Below are 22,735 nucleotides of genomic sequence, written 5' to 3'. Positions count from 1 at the left end.
GCCACGTGCAATTTTAAAAAATACTTCCGACTGTGACAGTGGTAATATCTAATGGGCTGCTGGTTTTCTGAGAAAGCTGCAGAAAAATAATTTCCATTAGTCTGTGCTGGGTAGGCAGCAGGATCCAGTACCAGGCTCCCTGGAGCTCGATGTAAGCCACACACTGCTCAAAAGCTCTGCAGGGGTGCTCTGGTAACTCCATTTGGGACTGGCAGCTGCTTCATTTTGCATTAGAACAGGAAAGACTCATCTAAAACCACTAGCCTTGACTTGTGAACAAGACCTTATTTAGCTAATAAACTACTTTCTTACCCCACCATCGCTACTTGCCACCTGTCAGAATCATGCAGGTTATGGGCTAAGCCTTTTAATCCCAGCTCCAGGGAGCAGGTCATGCTTTCACTACAGATTTGTTCAGTGAGAAGGCATTCCTGTGAAGCACAAGTCCTGTCCTTTTAATTTTTCCACAACTGAGGTGACTGAGGTATGATTCTCATTTTACTGGAAGGCACCTGCAAGTGAAATGATCAGTAAGGGCTCCTAATGTGGGGCCTTGGCTGGCACACCACCTTCTCTTTTACTTTGCTATTAACTTTGTTTCTGACCTAGTTAAGATCTGCAGCAGCTGAGGTTCAGGGCGCTGACTGGCCAAACAATGTGGAACATGGCCCTTCCAGCTGTACTCTGTAAGAAACGGTGCCCGTGGTCTTCACAGTTCCCTCAAGAAAGTGACAGCAATGCAGTCATTTTGAAGATCTTTTTATTAGTAACACATCAACAAGAAATTGCATTTCAGTACCACATAACATGGAAACAGGCAGAAGACAATTCTGTTGCCTTTCGCTGTTAGAGCTGATGCCCCTGGTGTCCCTGAAGACGCGCAGACAGTACATGCACAGTGACAGCACAGAAGCAGGGGAAGCTCAAAGGGGAAGCGTTTGTACTTTAGGCCTGTTCATGTCCAAAAAGTGCACCTCCTGTTTGGTTTTTTTTTTTTCCTTTATTAAAGAAGGGGGTTGGGGAGAGGGAAACTCTCTTTAACAGAAATACAGCTCAAAACCCCTTGTCATTATCTTCATTTTGCTTTTGATTCAGCGGTAATGTAACCACCAGCCCTTCAACAGGAACATGCCCACCTTTAATGTCTCAGCTGAAGCTGGGCCTTGGTCTCTGCCTCTCCTGAAAGCTGGGCCATGACAGTGCTGCCTCCACAGATCTGTGCCAGCTGAACTGGTGCTTATGTCCACTGAACTTTGGAGGCCAACTTCCTGCAGAACTCACATCAGCTCATGCCCATGTCCTTTAATTCCAGATTTAGCAGATTTCTGAACTCAGATATCTGAAATTCAATTAAACAGTCCCACACTGCACTGTCTGGCCCAGGGCCCGTCCTGCAAAAGCCAAAGCATTGCTGGCTCCCATTTCTAAGCACTGGTGTCACTGGTTAGAGAAATGCAGAGAGGACCTGAAGCTTAGTGGAAACAGCTTCAGCTGCATCACAGGCACCAAGAATATGGTTTTTTCGTACTGAGTGCTCTTATGGGTTGGTTTTTTTTTTAAAATCAAATGTATCAATAATCAAACAGGTCTTCTTCAGCTGTGAGTTTACAGCAGTAGCCTGGCACCTTGAAAGACTATCTGCTTACAAATGTATTTTTTAATAAGCTATAGTAAGGTCTATTCTGCAGGGTCTGTTCCAAAGGGCTTCCTCTAGAAATGTTCTACAGAACTCATCTTGCCAACCTTTGCAGATGGCAGCAGCTCCTGTCATTACCTCAGGACACAGGGCCTGGCCTACCTCACACTTGACACTCAGTTCAGCCAGGCACTGCGACTGCGAAACAGCCTGACCAGGGAAGAAACTGCAAAGTTACTGAATTGGTTTATTGCAAATAAACAAACTAAGCTACTGCCACATACAATTTGCCATGGCTATTTGACACCTATTTAGCTCCATCTCCTCATTACGCCCCATGACATCTGTTGAGTGCAGACCTACCATAGAAAAATTCATTCACAAGTCTTTGCTTGTCAAAGTCTTCTAAAGATTCACCTCTCTGGAATTTGTTTCACCTGGAAGTGGGGCTAATTGTTTTCAAGTACTGAAAGCAGATGGAAACTTGCACTGCAGGATCCTTTCAGCTCTGATGCTGAGCACTCAGCTCTTCAGCAGCAGCTCTCAAAATTCTTTAAAAAGTTTGTAATCACTCTGAAGTCTCTTTTTGCAGCTGGGGACTGTGGGACACAGAGCAGCTCACAGCTTGTGCCAGGGCAGCCGAGCAACATGGGCAGCTCTGGGATTTTTCAACATCAAGGTGAGGGAACAGGGAAGGCCCCAGGCTGCCTCTGCTCTGGGCTGCTGGAACTCACAGGTGCCGCTCAGCGTGGGGTTCTGTGGCTTTGTGTATCACATCAGGCTGAGCTAACACCCCTCTGTCAGGGTTCTCCTACATGGAAGTTCTGGGCAATGGTAAAATTTCAGGTACCCAAAAAATCTGGAACACCATAGTAAAAATCAGACAGAAACAATGAAAGAGGTTTATAGCTGGAATAGGTACTCATAAACATTTTCAGACTGGCCTGAAGATACACACATACAAAAGAAGAAATAAACCAGAGCAGCTCCAAGTTATCAACATGGCAACAGTATAAAATTTCCTGGTAACATGAACATAATCCATGTGCTGTAGCACCAGAGCGTAGAGTTGCAGCACCTTTCTCTCATGCCTGTGTGCTGTCACTGCTTCACAGATGAGACAGACATTCCTAAAAGTTGTGCAGAGCTGCTGGATGAAGTAAAGCAGGAAGGTAGCAATCAGGAGCTTAAAGTTGGAGGTTCTAAATTAGTTTTAACCTATAGAGCATGCAGCCAGTAATGAACCAGGGAAGCTGATGCTGAACTTGACTGGGGAAAAGGGATGCTCAGGAGAGAAAAGAGAACAATGTAAGAGTTGTGATAATAATGGTCTCTCCACTTCTGGTTTAAAAACTAAACCAAATCCATCAAAAACCTCTCCAAAAGATTGTCAGCATTTCTCTCCCAGTGATGAGGGAGGGATGGAGGTTTCCCAAAGCCTGTACTACATGCAGGACAAACGTGCTGCCTCAGGTACAGCCTGCCAGTGTTGGAAGAAGCAGCACACTGGTAACAGAGGGAGCTGGCTGCAGATGATGACGAGGAGCTAATCACATCACTGGGGTTACACAACCAGTTTTTATTGCTATTCTAAGGGTACTTCGACATGTTTTCATCCCTTCATGCAGCCCAGCCAGTGTTCAGCTGTTATGCAATCATTTTCGTTAACAATTCTTTGCCAAAAGAAACATCTGGCTGATCTTACAAAACTATAAGAGCATGAAAAAGAGAGAGACAGAACCTTTAGATCAGCTCCCCCATGAATAATTAACACAGACAAGGGTTATAACGGAAAGGCATTTTATTTTCACCAGGTAACACCCCTCCCTGTATAAAGGAAGTAATGGAGAAAGGGAAAAAAAACCCAACAACCCCCCAAAACACTACTGTCACCATGAACACTTGAAAGGTCAGGTCTGAGAGCTGCAGCAAAAGTCTGCTCACATCTTCCATCACCGCCGTGAGGCAGAGCTGGTTTTGCATTCCCCACAACCAGGTTCACATACAAAACAAGACTGATGCTGCCAGAGGCATTTTTAGCTCCTTGGGTCTCCCATGATATATTTTAACAGACCTTGGGAATACTAATAAAGCTAAAAAAAAGAAGAAGAAAATAATTTTAAAATTCATGGAACGGAGTTCACTGTGCTAGTGCTGCATTCTTTTCAGCAGTAATTCACTCTAAGATGTGCAAACTGTATTAGGGGGCTGAAAGCGTTAACTCTAATAAAAGATAACAGCCAACACACATATAAATAAGACTCATTTCCTTTTTAAAACATCATGGGAAAGTCAATTCCCATTGCATGATTGATGGAGATTTCCTAAATATTAATAAATATATTACAGATATTTACAAGCTTCTGATTTCCCCCTCTGACGCTGACGTGAAGTTCAGCCCGTAACTAGGACATGCTGGGCAGCACCACGGGGTGCTGAGCCAATGGCTGCAGTGGATTTGGGATGCTGGTGCAGGCAGGGAGGAGATGGAAAGCTAAAAATAGCCCACTCCGCAGAGCCAGGCAACCAGCGAGCTGAGCTCCTTCAGGCTTCCTGCGACAAACCAACCCTCTGCTTTTCCTCTTGGGGAATGAAATGCCAGGATAATGCGAAGCAACTCTGCCAGGGAGGAAGGGATGGGAGTGAAGGCGAGAGGCAGCCTCCACACCATGTTTTCTGGAGCCTGCCACAGCATGTGTCAGCAGCCTGGAGGGTTTTCTCCAGGGAAAAAGGGAGGTTATCCAGGCCCTGGCCCATGGCACCTCTGTGTGAGCAACAGGGAGCCGTCTGTACAACCACTGCATTGTAGTTCAGTGTTTGTGCCCTGCCCAGCACAGTAGAGCCTGCCCTGAGCCAAGGACTTCTGGGAATTCTGGGAAGGCACAGGCTGGATCACAAGGCTCTGCCACTGCCCCAGAGCCACTCCCAGCCACTGCCAGAGTGGAACAGGGCACAGGCATGAAAGACTCGTTTCCCTTTGCATGCTCATGAGTTACTTAGTCCCTCATCCTGCCTGCTCTACATCACAGATTCCTCTCCAAGAGGAAAATAAATGTGCTGGATGCCCTGCACCTCAGTGGCTTGAGGACACCAGGGAAGCGGACTGTGAGCAGAGGGCTGGGTGAATGTAACATGGCTGGGGCACCTCCATGAAAATACCGTCACAACAACAACAGGGCAGATGCAAAGTGAGATTTCCTGCATTTCTTTCCACCTGGTTTCCCTGGTGCACTGTGCAGCAAATACACGGCCTGATTTTGGCACAGAAACAAGAAAAAGTGCTGATGTGACTGAGATCAGGTGACCCTTCCAGCAACAGCAGAACCTTGCCCACCAGCTGCCTGTGCTGCTCCCCTGCAATCCCACATCCCTATCTCCTGCCAGTACTCTGGGTGCCTTAACATGCAAGACACTTTTCCAGAGGCACCGCGAGGAGAGGGCTGTGACACCTGACCTTACATGGGACAGCAAGGAGAGAGAGTTAGCACTGAGCCCTGCTTTTCCTGTTTGCATTGGTTCAGAAAAAATAGAAACTATTTCAATAAGCCCTACATACGCAAAAATTCTCATTTTCCAAGGGGGCTTTTAACAAAAAATAAGGATGGCTGACTCCCTGGGAAGGTTTACAGAGCCTTTTGCATGTGCTTTTCAAATCAGCATAAAAGAGACGATATGGATGGCTGCTCCAAAGGCTGCCAAATGGGAGCCAAGCAGCCCTGGTGCCTCCCAGCCTCGGCACTGTGCCTTGCCAGGGCCAGAGGGGCAGTCTGTCTCTGGGGCTTTTTGGACAGAGGAAGCTGTTTTGATGAATACACCTTTAAAACTATGTTATGGAAGTCCAGTCCCAGCTACTTTGGAGCAGTTCTGAGGTATCATTAACTTGAAGTATAGAAATGTTAATAAATAGATCTGAAACTTTTCTGCTATGTCATTCTATAATACACTGCTATATAGATATTAAATATGCCTCAGGGTATTAAAAAATTTATGAAAAAAGTTACAGTAGTTGATTTTCAAGTATTAATAACTTGGCTATGTTAGCTTGTTTTTAAATACCAAAAAGATCTGGCCCCAAATTACTGACTAAACTCTGGCTATGACTGAATTTAAAAAAAGAAAAGTATTTTGAATATAAAAAAAGGTGCAAAAAAAGCATGAGATGTCAGTTAATGTTGTAAAATTGTTGGAACTTCTAAACAATTAGTCTAGCACTCCCTTGTGAGTGAATTAAAAAGGGGGGAAGAATGAAAAAAAGATTAAAGAAAAAAAAGAGAGATCGCTCCCAATCTGAGACAGTGCTGTCCCAAATTTCAGCAGAACACAAATTTTTACAGCCAAGTTATAAACCCCAGAAAAAATGGGGTTACTAATGAATATGCTGTCAGACAGAACTATAGCAGTATCTGTGTGCTCCATTATAATACAAATTTACACCTTACTCACTGTTTCCTCTGAGTTACGAGAACAATTTTACAGGTATCCAGTTATAATTAGAAGCCTCCCTTATTTCCCATCCTCCCCATAAACTGTACAACTTTGTCTACTATTAAAATTCACTGCTACCAGTAGTCATTATCGTACATTCAAGATAGAAAGTAAACTACTAAAACCTGCTCAGGAGACACTCAGAAGGACACTAAGGCTTCAGAAGTACAGCAGCTCGGGGGTATGGCCGACCACATGGGTGAAGAGCTTTGTCACCTGCTTTGCCCCAGCACACTGACACTGTAGAGTCCCGTGCTGAACCCTGATCTCAGAGCAAGCAAAATGGTTCAAAAAAAATTGATTTGACCAGAGCTGCTCATGCTGGGTGCCTGGTGTGAGACATGGCCCTTGGCTGCCTCAACGAGGCCGTGAGCATCCCGAGGGTGGGAATGCCAGCAGGACCTATTGCTTGCTACTCTGCTAACACTGACACTGTGCTAGATCTGGTTCTCCACCAGACACCTGTTCTCAGCTCATGATTCAAAGCATGGTTAAAAAAAGATTGGAAGCAAGAAAAGGCTTTCTCGTTTCGACGCACACGTACAAAAGAGGCAACAATTCCAAACTGTTGATTTTCTCCCAGCGCGAGCAGCTGCCCCGCTGCGTATCACCCTGCACAGATCCAAACACAGCGCTCCGTGTCTCCGGGACCTGCTGGAGTAGGAAATGCCGTGATCTAATGCAAACCCAAGCCAGTCAAGTGGAACGAAGCAACGGGATGACAATCCGGTTCCAGTGACCTCGCTCATGGATGATGACCTCATGGAGATGGAAGCAAAGCAAAAGGCACACGGCTCAGATCTCGTTGATCGTCCTTTCCGAGGGGCAGTATTCCGAGGTTCCTGGTGACGACATGTAGAACGACTGTGTTTTCCTTTTTAACCTGGCTCGCTTGTTGGCCAGAGACAGGCTGCGCCGGCTGGAGCTGATGATTTCTGAGATGAACTTCTTGCAGTCCACACAAACCTCCATTGTGCTCCAGTCCTCCATTAATTCTTTGGGAAACTCTTCTTGGGACTTATCCATAGACTTGGACCTTGAGGTCAACCTGAAAGGCGAAAGAGCAGGATCTGCCATGTTATTTGGCAACTTGGGCCAAATAGCCCCAGGAAAAATTACATCAGAAAGGTCTGGATTTAAATTTCCCTTCCTCCTGTCCCAAATTACAGCAAACACTGGAGAGGACAGCTTCTGCCTGGATTGGCAACATTGCAGTGTCACTGACTGAGGGCGTGTGTAACATCTATGTCCTGGCAAAAACAACCTTGCTAGTAACTAAAAATAGCTGATGTCTTTGGCTAATCTACACAGCTTCATAGCAATGGTGATCTATGCAGTGGGTTTATACAGCAGATTCCCTCAAAAAGGAGCATTCCTTTTATATTTAATTTCTTGGATTCGCTTTGACAACCATCTGTGTATAAGATATAAAACCAACAGATAACCTGATAATATTGAAGTGAAAAAATTATGAAAATTGGTATTACGAAAATAAGGGGGAAAAAAGGATAAATCTGTGCACTAGACATCATTGAATTCCCATTCAGTGGTGATTTTAGCCTGCAAGATTTATCTCCAAAGAGTTTATTCACACCAGAAAAAGACATGTTAAGGATATTTTTTCAGAGGTGCTACAGAAATACAGCTGTCCCAGACTCTCATTATTTTTCAGCTGTAATGTGAAAAAGGTTTAAGACACTGTTACTGTTGCTATTTCTAAATCAAAGCAATGAGTAGAAGAGACCTGGCTTTTCAGGCTTCACAGAAGTTACTACAAGCATTAGAAACATTGCCAACTACAAAACAGAGGAGAAGCACCTTCATGGTTGATGACCCAGCATGAAACACCCGGGGAACATCTGCAACAGGCACAAGTGAGGCCGGGTTGTTTCTCACCTGCTCCGCAGGGAATGGTGGTGACTGGTAGAGGGTTTCTCTGGCCTCATGAAGCTTTCTCCCCTTTGCAAGGTTGAAGGTCCCAGGGAGAAGATGGGGAGGGTGGAGTATGGCTTCGATGGCAGCCGCATCTGTTGGGAACAGCACAGGGAACATGCAGCATCATTACAAAGATTGCAGCTTTTTAGAAAGGCTCAAAACCTAAGTTTCCTTACTTACTTTTTTGCAACACTGTGAGCATACAGGCCTGTGAAAGAAAGCAAGAGCATGAATCAATCCATTGGGAAAAATTATGTTTAAATCAAGAATAAGGGATTTCAGGTGTTAGAACCCTCCCCATCCTCCCCTTAAACAAACATTTTAATTTTTAAAGCTTCTTCAGCATAGTAACTTCAATCAGAACATGAAGCCAAAAGCAAGGAGAAATGCTGAACAAGATCTACACCTAAATTTAAAAAATAGGGGAAAAACAAAAGAAAAAGAAGCTGGTTTTCCTCTAAAGAAACTTCCTCTGGTAAGTGAGACTGCAATTCAGTGGTTACGTGTATCTTCCGACTTACTGTCTCACTGTTAACTTCAAATTTATCATTTTTCCCACAAGTATTCCTTCTCATTTTTCCCCTGCCCCAAGACTCAAAAAATAGCCAAAAAAGTAAATTTAAATGTTTCCCCCAAAAACACAGGTTGTGGAACTGTTGACTGGTGAGTCTGAATAAATTCCATCTTGCTTTCCCATAAGCACAGAACAAATGAGTGTTTCTCTCACGTTTAGTCAAGAGTTTCAGTCTAAGAAAGCAATTCTATCACTTACAAAGGAAATGTTTCTGAAAAGTTTTTTTAACTTGGACTGTTACAGAACTAAACCCAACCAACAGTATGCAGCAGTAATGTTTGAGGGTTTCTAATGTATAAAGAATAATTTTCCCTCTGAAATGGTACTCATTTATTAACAGACATTAAATATTTACCTCTTGCAGAACTGACAAGTGTAAGACCAGGTAAAGAAAGAAAACCTTCTTGTTCGACAGCAAAAGCAGAGCTACAGGAAGAAGAACAGAGGAATCCACAATGTTAAGCAAAGTCCCACACAGTGGTGACTTCACCAACCAGTTGCTGTTGGCAAGGCCACAGTGGCAGTGCTACATCCAGTTCTGGGGTCTGTACTTTTAAGATGATATGGAGAAGAAGGTCCAGAATTGTACCTTCATACATTCAGAACTAGTTCTTTAATTGTTTTGCCTAAATTAAAAACTTGCCTGTTAACTAGATAAATTTGGTTAGAAATAAAAGCAAGCAATTTTAATAGTGGGGTAAATTAATGAAAGCCTCAACCTACTTTGAGATTTGATAAAAGCTCATGACTAAGCTTTATATATCATGACAACAGGCAACAGCTGAATGTAATGAATGACACCATAAGATTCTTGTTTCTCTGCCTTAAATGTATTAAAACTTTAAAACAAGTCTGCATACTAGACACAGATAGGCCTGTAGATAAAATACACTGTGAAGTCAAAACAGACTTGCTGGAGGTGTTCAAGAAGTGCAAGTCAAAAGTGGGAGAAAAGGATGCTGCTTCTACTGGGAAGTACCAATCTCCAATCTGCAGTTTACAGAAAAATGCATTAGTTAATGGGTCTCTTAATATTAAACCTCCTTCTGGGGTCACATGTGCCTTGACTTCTCTGAAGGCTTTAATTCCCTCTGTGCTTGATAGTAAGGATTCATACAAGAAGAACTTGTAGTTTTCTATTGCTATCTGCAATTCTATTTTCTGGAACAGAAAAGGTAACCAAACCTGCAGAAGGCACAGGGACAGAAATCACTTCAGTCAATGAAGTTTAAACCAGACACGTACAGATACATTCTGACAATTGCAAATGCTACTGCATTTTTATAGACAATCTAAACAAACAAGGTGTTTCCATGAAAAGTTTTTGTGTTTCTGGACATAACTCGAGGAAGCTGACCCATGTGTTAGGCATTCAGGGGGATGTTTGGTGGATAACTCTTCTTTCCCTCTAATACAGGGTAAGAAACAAACGTGCAACTGGCCTCCCTCAATACCCTTCAGATCCTCCACAGACTCAGCCCTACCTTTCCTTTCTTGAGAGCAGTGTAGATGTCTTTATATTGCTGGTACTTCTCCAGCTCTGCCTTCACAAGCACCTGACGGATGTGCATGACCTCCTCCACTGTCAGAGCCAGACATTCCACAGGGTAACAGAACTCCTCCTGGAAGCCAAAACCCCCATATTATTTCAAAGACAAAAGGTTTCTTCCAGAGTTCAACCTAGACAACCAGCCACCTGGTTAGTAACTCCAGAAACAGGGGGTTTCTCCCATCAAACTGGAATAGCACTGGCTCATTCATGGGCATCACATGAGCGCCAAACCATTGGAAGCTGCCTAAGTGTGATCTAGATGGTCTTATGTTCAGCCTTCACAAAAATGACAGTTTTCTCCATCTTTCCTCCTCAAACCACTTGATCCTTCTCTCCATTTGTCTTTTATTACAAACATTTGTTTCAAGCCAATCAACATTCAGATTTATAATTTGAAACGGAAAATGTAATATGGTAGATGGCATTATTTTATGTATGCTGTTTGAGGTATACATAAAATAATTTCTCTGAGACTTTGTGATGCCCAGAGTGGCCAAGGAAAGTTGTTAGTAGCCCATTCTAGCAGAAATTTTTATTCAGTGGTACCACATCTTGGTGCTCACGGGATCAAAATCACACCAAGACTACAAAAATCTACATCAGTTCAGGTAGAAGAGTTCTCCTTTCTGCCCCGGAAAGTAACAGCAGCAATTTAAGCTTTACAGAATAATGTTCCAGTATCAAGCAGGTGAACTGGTTACCCAGTGTTGCATTATAAAGGGTAGAGGCTCAAATAGAGAGTTAACAGCACAACTTTCCACTTACAAAATCTTGTATCTGTTCTGTGTTGCAGCATTTAGGAAAATATTGAATGCAGAACTCCTGAATTTGGTACCAGGGAATAAAAACACCAACCCAATTTGTAATCCAGCCTAGTAGTTGATTATACATTTCCAAAAGAAAGACAGAAACCTCTGTGGGAACTCCCATTGCTTAATGCTTAGTGAACCTTTTCAGGCAGCCCAGAGGGGCTACTGTGCAGTAATGACAATGACAGGCAGTGCTCTCTGAATGAACGAAGGAAATTTCCCCAGCATACACAAAGATGTGGCTGACAGTTTGGAGATCTCGTTTACAAATTGAAGTGATGAATCGGATTAGTACGGAAATGCTCCATTTCCATGTACTCAGAGGTCTGTTCTGTCTTTCCATCAGATTAAAAAGAAAATCTTTCTACGTTGCAGACCTGGCAAACATTAGCATTTAGGAACCACCACATTTTTAAAAACTGTTGTCTTACCTATCTAGAAAGGGAACACAAAGAAACTTCACTCTGTTTAGGGTACCCCACAAAAGACTAGAATTGAGTTAACTTTGTTAGATTTGCCAGATAAACCTTTGGGGTATTTTTCTGGAAAAAAACCAACTACATCAAAAGCAGCTGCAATTTGCTCTGAGGTGTAAAACTGCACAGCCAAAACAAAGTATCTTCTGTTCCTTATGAGCAACTTTACAGCTAACCAGCAGCTCTCAGCATTTTGTTCTGGGTTCTTCCCATAGCAACTGCCTTGCTATGGGGAAGGCACGGCTGAAGGCTGGGGTGGCGCGGGAGAGGAAGTGGGTGGGAAAGCGGGATGCACACAATGCCAGCAAAACCCCTCGAGTCCGCATCGTGGGAGACTGAGGGAAACTATCCGAGGTGAATGAGGCTGCCTGAATGCTTGCAATCAACCAGAGCTTTAAGTCCTTTAGAAATACATTTCTTACTTGAAGCTCTTCCTTCCCCCTCATGAACGCCCATTCCTTTAATTTACAGAACGATGACGTCGGGGAATACTGCTCCTTTGAAGAAATTCTGCAGATCTGCTATAGGTGTAGAGCACGTACTAGGGGAATAATGTGGGCCTGTTGTCATACCAATTGAAAATGAGTATCATTACAATAGAAACAGCCAGCAGGCAGCAGGGGAAACATAGAAAATGTTCACATGTTTAAATGCTAATGTTTTAATTCCAGTGGTTACACAAGGACAACAAAATGTTAATGCAACATTAAATGAAAGATAAATAATCCGATTTCAGAAAACTGCTTGGAGTTTTTTTTTCCTTTTTCAGAATATAAATAAGTACACAAGAAAATATTTTGTTTCTACACTACCTCTAAGGCACGGATATTAATTAAATTATGCTAAGCACTGGCTAAACTTCATTGAACAAAGATGCTTTGGTGTTATTGCTCAAACTTCCAACAATAGCCTGCACCCAAATTTGGCAGCTCCAAGTGAGAGCACTCTGCAATACTCACATATGACAGAACATGGTAAAGACAAAATGTGGTTTGAATGGTCTTGATTTTCCAGAATTATACTCAATACTCATTTTAATATTAAACACAAGCCAGTATCCTTATTTTTAAAGGGGAAAAAAATTATTTGAAAATACTATTTTGAACTTGAAGTTTTCATGATCCTCTGGAGAACTGGCTTAACACTGACTATGCAATAATTTTTTAAACACTATAGCTTAAGATGTGTATGTATAATTTTTTTATGCAGGAAAAGCAGGTAGTAAGAATTGCATATCCATAATGTGCTTTGTAGGTCGTTCTCAGTGTACACACACCTAACAGGTCCTTATGACTAACACATTTTTACTCTAATGTATTCCTTCTTCTCATTAAAGGATGTCACTAGACATTCAAATGAGTTGCATTAGTAAATTGCAAAATGAACAAGCACTGGAGTGGCCTCTCAATTCTGCAATTCACAATTAGTCAGGCACTCTAAACTCTTGTTCCTTTTGCAGACTAAACGTTTCTAAAAGGTCAGCTGGCTATCTCAACCATAAACTCTCCTACAAGAGGTTTCACCCTTCCACTTAGTGGTTGAGATAAGAAAAAGAAGGAAACATTAAATGATTCATCTTCAGTTAACATAGGGGAAAATGGATTACTTTTTCTTTTCAGTGTTATTTGCCTTCCCTGCTACATGGATATGAACTCTTCTGCGAGTTCTGATACATAAGTGTGCTGAGGACCAAAACAATATGTAGGTTTTCCAACTAAAGCAGATTGCAAGTGCCCTTCTATTCTACATAGTGTATATCTTGGGAGAAACATAAAACCTTATTCTTTTCAACATAGTCCAAGGATTACAACAGTTTTGCTGAATTTTTGCTGCAGGATCTTCATGTGCTGTAATATTTAATGTCTGTCCCATTGATAATCTGGTGATGTTGCATTTTTAGTTTGCTGTCCTTTCAGAACTGATTTCTTTTCCCCGTGAGGTGATTGAAGACACACAAATATCCTACACACATTGAAATCAAAGTCAATCAGGTGCAATGTCCCAGCCTAAGCTGTAATTCTTGCCACAGCTGAGGAAGTGCTCCCCTAGGAGGGAACATGCTGGTGAAGGTGATTTCCAAAGCCAGCAAAAAGAGGCAAACCTTTGTGGGTTTCCACCTGCTGGCAAAAGCTCTCTCACAGAGATAGTACATAGCCCCTGCCACCCCACACATGGCTGCTTCAACGGGATGAGAGCTGAGCAGAGAAGCTGTTTGCATAGTTGAAAAAAGTGGTCTGAAAGTCATCCTTGGAAATAAACTTGTTATCCTAGGAACCTGAACAATAGATAGGAAGCAGAGAAGCGAACGCTGTGTATAAATGAAACCATTAGCTTTGGTCCTCTGGGTCATGAAAAAGAATAATGATAATAATAATAATAATTTAAAAAGCAAACAGACTGCAAAGGCATCCACATGTAAATCTCAGGACACTGAATTGATCTCACTGATTAAGCACCAAATCAGCTCACTACAGCAACCACCAGGGCTGACCCCTCCAAAATCACTGAGCCACCCTGCCTTTCCATGTAGCACTGGCAGGGTGACATGTCAAAAGGACTATGTTTGGCACTTTTTCAAGTTTGTTTCCCCTCCCCACCTACTTGGGCCTAACTCGCTCTGTCTGATGAGATGCCAGTTCACAAAACCATCGTTAGTATGCAAGACAGAGCAGTTTCTTGCTAATCCTGCTAAGAGACTGTAGCAAACCCTGCCTGGCTTCACTGACATTGATGACTATTTGCTGACAGGGCCTCTTTCACCTTGGAGAGACACCAGGGTCACAGGAGCTGTGATAAGAAATGAAACTCCATCAATCCTGGAGGAAGGGATGAAGAAATGTGATGTCAAATATAAAATAAATAATACTCTGCACTTATTGAAAGCATTCACTCTGGGACTGGGAATTTTACAGATGCAACATCTGGCACAGCCACTGGAAGAGGTTGGCATCCCTCTGGGAAGGAGAGAGTTGCAGAAAGCCAAAGTATGGAACTGGGCCAGTGCCAGCATATCAGAACTCGTCTCCCAGAATGAAAAACAAGAGTGTTAAGGGAGGTAGGTGTCTGTCACACCCTAGAGGGCACTATTGCCAAGATAAAGAATTAGCTCTCAAGGCATCAAATAAAATAGGTTCTTGTTAATGGAACATCATTTTACTACTGGTTTCCTTCTTTTCCACTTCAAAGTCAAAACCAAGCTAGGTGACAGTCCTGTAAATATTTAAAAAAAGAAAAAGACCAAAACAAACAATAAAACCCCCCTAAGCACAAAATAAACTAGTAAAACCCTTCCCATCTGTTCCCAAATTAGCCTGACTTATCTAATGGCTTTTTCTCTCTTTTCCTTTAGTATTTTTCAGGGGGAATGGAATAACTGAATTGGCTTTTCTGCAATGTTTTTTTTTAATGCATATTTCTAGGCATATGTCAATGAACAGACTGACAGAGAGAGAATATGTATGTGGTCAAGAAGATCCTGGTAAGAACTTGGTTGACCTACTTAAAATAATAGCCTCATATAAGATTTTAAGTTGCATGATCCTCTGAAACACATGAGATTAATATTACAATGTAGCACACTCAGATACACTAAAAGGGTGTAAAAGTGTAAAATGCCTCAGTATAACATAAGGACGCTTTTTCCCCTCCTCCCTTTAAACTATTTGTGAATGACTCTGGGCCTACCAGAAAATAAAGTCTGGGTTTCCACATACAGTGAGTGCAGCAGGAGGTGACAGGGCAACCCATATTACGTGACAGTGACTTCAAACACATGCTGAAGGAGCCCTCCAGCTGGGGTCTGCTGCAATACATCCTGCTCCAAGTTCACTTTGCCAGGAGATGTCCACTTGCGCCATGCATTTATCAACATGTTACTACCAGACCTACATTCTACTTGGAAGGATATAATAAAATCCAGAAGACCCTCTGAGAAGGAAAAGCCTGTTGGGGGAATATTTGGACATATTTTTCCTGATACTGATCAGCTTCATCATCTAATAGGTTTGGATTCCAGCTGTCATCTCTTGGGCCAAAAAAAATGCTCTTCAAAGCCCTTTAATACCACTGCACTACAAGACAGGACAAGTGAATACCCTTCCTTTCAAAACTCGGATGTGTTTATCGATTTCTCTATTCACCAGCACCTCATGGGGCGCACTTTGAAACCCTGCTGGTAGGAAAAGAGACAAGGAACATAGCCTGCATGAAATTACAAAGCACTAATCAGTATGTCAGCATAAACGAACCAGGATTTCATACCCTTTGCTGTTTGGACTCTGCTGGAAAACAGTTCTCAATTAAAGCTAATTGATCAAATGCACTGTACTTTCTTTTCAAGCAGTAATACAGGTTTTTGCCTCAGTAACTTCAACAAAGCAACACAGACAAACCTTGATTTGGATTACTGAAAGAGCATTCATGTGCATAAACATTACCAGGCAAGTTCTTAAGGTGGGAAGAAAAGAAATCATTCCATTCATCCAGTCATTAACTGCAATACTTCCAACAACTAAAAAAATTCCCCCAAATCCCCAAATAGATCCACTGATTTGGCATTGTCTCTATTCAAGTGGAATATCAGTAAGGTGAAGTTCATCTGTTTTGGTAACATTCTGGAACAAAAATCAAGACACGTGGTTTACCTGGAGTCCTAATCAAAGTGTAAATATTTTCTGAGGCACCTGTACCTGGGATTTTGGATAAATATGTTAGAGAGACAAAGTTCAAATCTTGATTTCAAAACACCTTTAGTAGCCAAGAGCTGTCTCTGAATTGAGGAGTTTTCTTTGGGTCATGTTCTAATCACACTGAAGCCAAGTTTTAATTTTCATTATACTCTTAGCATTCCTCTTTTTCTCTCTCCTACCACCCACTCCACTTACAAGTGACCTGGAGCTCTGTTTTGAAGGGGGTAGGAACTGTCTCACATTGGTTGGTGTTTCCTTTTCAATGGAGTGTCGTCTCTGAGGTGGCTGCCGTCTCTCAGGCTGCGGCGTAGACGATATGGGCAAGAACTTTGGAGGCACTAAGGATGCAATCAGTACAGAAAAGTTAGTTCTTCTACGAAGGACTGTTGGATAACATTGCTCAGTACTTAATTCAGCCACTGATTTGCTAGAATTCCTATAACTGGTGGCTGAAGTTACATATCCATACTGAGGGTTTCAGGGTATTATTCCACCTATTTCACCATCATGCACAGAAAACACTGCACAGATTACACAGCTCATTACAAAACCCTCCCAGTGAAACTGAAACACTTTGAAACAAATGAAAAATATTGTTACATAGTAAAACCTGCAATAACTGCCTGGAAAAAAAACCCCAATAGATCTTGCCCTCTTCCCAGTAAGTATTTATTAGAAATACTGGTGATTGCTAAGTGTCTTTCAAACACTGCCACAGCGGCAGAGATGGAGGAAACATTTAAATTGGTCTTAGGTTAGAACATGTTTCTGTACCAAATTATTTTATTAGATGAGCATAGCTAAGCAATCCCTTCCATTCACTTGTGACTTCCTCTACAGTCCTACATAAACTTCAAGGATGAAACCTTCTGTTTCACAAAGATATCCACCCGGAGTGGAGGCTAATGACTTCCAATTGTTTATTACATTTGACCCATTCAGCAGGGTTCAGCTTTAGAGGTTTATTCTATTAGCAACACTCAGTTTCAGCTTTCCATTTAAGTTCCAGACAAAGTTCATAGCACAGAAGACAACAGAAGTGTGTAAAAGCAGCCAGTGGGCTCTCTCATAACTCACTCTTTCTGCTGCTGGTGCCTTCTTGAGAGGGGTCATCCACTTGTGAGGGAGAGATGCTGCTGCTACTTCCTGATTTGTGCACTGATTCCTCCTGTGTGGCAAGAGGAAAAGAAACATAATTCCTCAGGGACTGTTTTTAGTTTTCTTACTGCTGTTGAGCACACAGAAACCACAAGCAATCAAAGACATTTTGGACTATTCAGTCACTCAAAGTCCTGGAAGAAGTCCTGAGAAAAACATTGACTCTGTACAGTAGTGAGCAAAAGAGAATTTTCAGGGCTCAGTTTTTCTAGAAACTGAAATAAATGGTACATGATCAGAGTTCAGTGTATTAAACTACTGCACGAAAGAACAAGATCAAGAGAGAGGTGCATGAATCCACTGTAACCTGTTAATTTTTCTTGTTGTATTCAAAGACTTCTAGGGACTTCTGCAGCTACCGCAGATATGTTAACTCAGCTTTATATTTCACACTAACAAGGAATTAGCACTTAGATTTGTCTGGTCTCTAAAGGAATGAGAGCCACTCACACAAGCGACTAAGGTAAAGAGAAATTAAACTGAATTTGACTGCACTGTTCTCTTATTCCCAATCCTGGTGTGTTTTTCCTTTCTTCTGTATTTAAAAGAAATCTCATTCCCTGTGTAAGCATTCTTCTTCTCAACAGCCAAGAACAACTCCTGCAAGATGAAGGAAAGTGAAATGGGCTTTGACTAAAAACCTCTCAGCTATCTAAAGCTTTATGCCACCCAAATTATTAAATCCTTTGCTGTCACCTAAAACCTGTCTTCAGCCAGGAGATACCAGCAAAGACACAGATCATCACAGGAGTCTCCCAAACAAAGAGTGCTAAGGAGTGAGCATGAATGCTCTTTACCTCTAATGTGAATGCTTTCAACCGAAGAGACTTAACATCATTTAGGCTGTCAAGATTTACAGATCAAAAAAGTGACCTGCTCTAAAATCCAGCAAGTGGCTGAGCTTCTCTCTCACAGATTTCCTCAGCTGAAAACCTCCACTGGCTGAAAGATTGCCTTCTTTGGTAACAGCAAGTGGGAAAGAAAAGCTGGCAGGATCACCTCAATGAGCACCACGCATCACAGGACACAGGCCTCTGCAAATTCCCATCAGGAGATCTGTACTTAAGGCTTAGCTCAAGGGTAGGTGTTGTATGTGAGGACACTGTCCCCACTTATTTGCCACAACACAGTACTCTGCAGGGAGTCTCAAACCAGCTCACATCCCAAAACAGTATATGCACTTTAACATATCAATCGTGACCCCACAAAACACTTGTGATGGGAAGCTGGCAAGGAAGTTTGAGCAGCACATTGAGCTACATCAGCTGTTTTATTTGCAGGAACCAATACAGTTCACCTATAGAGCTGGCTCAGACAGCTCTGCATATTGCTGCATGGTTGCCTTAAAAGACCAATGGAGAACTTGCATGACAATTGGATGCACTGCTCTTTACAAGGGGTGCAACAGTGTTCACAAGTCTACAGTAAAACATTTAAATTTTGAGAAGGAGAACAGCCCTGTACAAAGGGAACTACTCAACTTTTCACTTTGCTGAAGTCAGATTGTTCTGAGTGGAAGACGAGTTTACCATTGCCAAAGAAGCTAATGAGCCAAGGTGAAGAACTAAGTAAGCTCTTCTGCTATTCTAAAGAATGAACTGCTGGAGCCAGTGGCTAAGTATAAAAAATAGTAAGTATAAACCAAGACAGGGAAAATGGAAGCCAGGAGGAAGTTAAATTGGACATAAAATCCTACTTAGACAACAGTATTCTGGGTTTGTCATTTCAAATTACTTCTGTGCACAAACACGTGCACTGACGATGTTATTGCTGTCCTACAATTTCTCAAACATAGAAGGCTTTTTTTGAGAATGAAATCTTGTGTAGGAAGTCCTGATGAACCACTGCATGAATTCCTCCATATCTGTGCAGCAACTGTTGCGTAATATTGTAGACTATCTGACATTTTATGCTTGAGGTTGGACCAACCCAACATCCAGGACTCTGCACTTCTCCAGAGTACCAAACAATTAGAATTTTACAGTTACTGAGAAAGCTGCAGCTTTAAAGGCTTTACCTTAAAACATTTAAATATATTACAGACATGATTTTTGGCCAGATGGACGTAGTTTCATTAGGAATATATAATTTTTAAATCTGTATCAGAAGTCACTATTAGATTGATACTTCTCTTAGCCACACAAAGCAAAATAGCACTTCCTGCTCCATGCCCCTTGGAATCTGTGATTTTAGTGGTGATGCAGAAAAAGCAAGGACAGAAAGAAGGAACAATTTATACAGTATTCATCCTTGCTAGAAAATGGGCATAGGGCTGTATCAGACCTTGCTTTTCACCTCTGCCCAGCTACCCTGAGTATTGGGACATAGCCTGCATTGCAACACAGATGAAAGAACAAAGGGAATGCAGTGGGAAGCAAATGCATCTGCATCACAGCTCATTTGGAGGTCCACAGCTCAGCAGTGCAGGTATTTCCAGGCTGTAATTTAGGGCACAACATAGTCAGAATTTCACTCCCAGTGAGTAACTCCAAATAGGTTAAGCCCAATTCAAACTGCAGACAAAGAGGTGGCCGAGCCATTTACAGGCAATCAGAACAACACACACACTGTTCTATGTGCTACATACAAAGTAAAAGTCAGGAAAGAAATAAAACATTTGGACAGAGCAATCTTCACTCTCTTCAGATGTTCTGTGTCCTTCACCACCTTGAAAAACTCCAGCTAAACTCCCTTCAGTTTATCTTCACTACTTTAGCACTCTTCCTGAGCCCCAACCAGTATTCTGCTGAGCATCTTTATCATCTCAGTTGCTTCACCAGCTATTTCTATTGACTCAAACTAGTCCAGCATTGGTTCTCTGTGACAGCTCGATGTGGTTGATTTCTTTTCAATTTATCTTTCGCTGTATGTTCCAGAACTTGCTCCATACCACTTTGCTTTCCTAATCAATAGTCACAATCAGACATTTTATTTTTCCCTTCTACAAGAATCATTTCACATTGCCCTTTACGTAATTTTCTTTTACTGACTTCTGCTCATTTTCCTGTGTGAAATAGCATGAAGCTTCAGGATACACGGAGGTACAGGCTGTAAGATCCAACTCTCACTGACAGATCTTAGTATTCCTGCATCCTGCCCAGCTTCATTCACATTAACAAACCACATATAGCCTCTATTGTAATCTTAAAGACTGATGAGTGATCTCAGAATGCAAATCTCTTCTGTTTTTAGAACAGATGTATCAAATTATGCACCCACACATGTCACCCACAGGATAACCCCAAAGAGGGCCAACCTTTCACAGATCAAGAAAGTATGCAAAGAGATAAATTTCTCCCCACATATATTTCTTCCCAGCCTCCTATCTTTCAGCTTAGACGCCTTTGTAGCCACCCTGTCAGGAAACCCCTCCTTTCCTATTTGCAAGAGAGAAAAAGAGTCAGGGAAGACTGCTTTCCCCAGGCTAAAATTATCCTCTGTGAATAAAGCCTGCCTGCATGAGCTTTCCAGACAGCTTAACTTTCAGAAAGGTCCAAACTCAATTAATAACACTACTGGTCCAGAAGACAAAGCTCATTCTTGAGGATGTAATGTTGGTACTTCCTGAGAATCATATATAATGCAGCTTTGAAGCTAGAAAGCTTTTTAAGGTTTTCTCCTTGTAATGCTTTTTTAAATCTTTAACTCTACACTTAGATTGGATGGATTTAAAATTATTTCTCCGAGTGGTATTTGCTTGTCCCTATCTGTGAAACACTTCTGGGGTGTTAGTTCCCAATCTTATATAGCAAACTAATGCACTGACATTTGCACCAAACTGCAACCCCTCTGGCACAGCTGCTGCTCTTTATTTAACAGCTGCTATGGTCAGGCTGGCCCCACATCTGAGTCCTTTAGTGACAGCTACTGCATGAATGCCAGAAGGGTGCAGCGTACTTTCCTAAATTCCCAAAAGCATAATTGCTACAAACACACTGTGGACAGATACTGGGCATTTAGGAAAGTAAGTAAATACTGGGTTTAAGGCCAAAATTACCATTTAACCTTTCAAAAGAATATTCTCCTTTTTGGGATCTGATCTAGTATTTTTGAAGTTCTGTGGGCTGACAAAGCAGCCATGGAAAATTCGGATTATAATTTGCACAGTCACTTCTCATCTGATCAGTTCAGCAAACTAAGAAGTAAGACTCAGTTCTGACAAATCGAGAAGCAAGTTGTGTCCTGATTTTTTACCTCTGAATCTGAGCTGTCAAGTTCAGCCAACGTGGGAGCCTTAAGGAGTCTCTTGCGTTGCACTGTCACTTGTGTGGCCCCGTTCTGCTTTCCTTGTGGTGCTGGGCCACCGTTCACTACAGAGGCATCCACTAATTTTCTTCCAGCCTCTGGCGTCGGTACATCTACCAAAAGAAACAGAACAATTGGTGTTTGCACCTGAAATGTATTTTGCCTTCTCAAATCTCACTGTTAAGGCAATACACACAAAAGGGGGAAAAAAATTTGTGATAGTTATATCTGTGCAATTGTCTTAGTGATTCACTGCTCAGAGAATTGCAGGCAATGGCTTGCAGTACAGAAGCGGTATGAAAGAATGAAGGCAGTGGAAAAAGCAGCATTGCATAATGCTAAAACCCAACCTCAGACCTACACCAATCAACTTTGAAAAAACTGCCTGTGTTAAACCCAAAAATACCCTTCCTTCAACATACAGTCTATAATTAACTATATAACAAGGACCAGAAGAATGCACAACCATATCTGGGCAAGTGGGTTTCCAGTGAATCTGAAGACAACGCCACACAGAAATTAGGAGGTTTAGCATGGAGTAAACCCAGTTTTTCCTGTGAGGAGAGAATTGCACTTTATTCTGCAGGATACAGAGAAGGAATGAAAATGAGGTAAATAATAAGCGTTCATCAAACACATGCACAGCTCTTAGGCTTGCACGGCCACTTGTATTAAAAACATGTCTGTGAGGTCAGACATTCATGGAACAGCAGAAACATGAGGCTCCAGCTCTATTTTCATCTACATGGCTTTTACAAGGATGTAACTCCACTGAGTATATTACTCAGGATTTCTGCCAGTGTGCAATGAAGAAGCATCTTGGATAATGTAAGCTATGGGTCTGCTGTGCTTAGCCTAGCTTAGCTTTAGACATTAAGATAATGACCTAGCCTTTGACATTTTAGGAGAGCTTTGAGTTTGGTCTGATAAATCAGTTTTATCCCTGTAAAAGTACAAAGTACAGTATTTCAATCTGAAGAAAATTATGTTGGAGGGACAAGGAAGAGAAGCTTTTAATCTCCCATTTGTATGTATGTCTAAGCATCTGGTCTTTCTACAAATGTGTTTTTCTACTCATGTAATTACAGGACTCATTCCCCAGCCTTGTAATAACAAAGTACCTCCAGGTATTATAAGGCTAGGGTAATGATGAGTTATTATTCCCATTTTTATACAT

The 22,735-nt window shown here is 41.9% G+C and overlaps 1 protein-coding gene across 1 annotated transcript in view; it reads right to left on the bottom strand.

The window, feature by feature from the left end:
• Positions 1-743: 743 nt before the first annotated feature.
• The window catches only part of SPIRE1 (spire type actin nucleation factor 1), a 128,161-nt gene continuing 106,169 nt past the window's right edge, over positions 744-22,735 (bottom strand). Inside the window, 8 exon segments of the mRNA XM_032121519.1 lie at positions 744-7,169; positions 8,018-8,148; positions 8,237-8,264; positions 8,986-9,056; positions 10,115-10,252; positions 16,351-16,493; positions 17,233-17,323; positions 21,508-21,671. Coding sequence (XP_031977410.1) covers positions 6,917-7,169; positions 8,018-8,148; positions 8,237-8,264; positions 8,986-9,056; positions 10,115-10,252; positions 16,351-16,493; positions 17,233-17,323; positions 21,508-21,671 — 1,019 coding nt within the window. The 3' untranslated portion in view covers positions 744-6,916.

This window comes from Corvus moneduloides, chromosome 1 (assembly GCF_009650955.1).
Source record: "Corvus moneduloides isolate bCorMon1 chromosome 1, bCorMon1.pri, whole genome shotgun sequence".
Taxonomy (NCBI): domain Eukaryota; kingdom Metazoa; phylum Chordata; class Aves; order Passeriformes; family Corvidae; genus Corvus; species Corvus moneduloides.
This window is presented reverse-complemented; position numbering and strand designations above follow the sequence as displayed.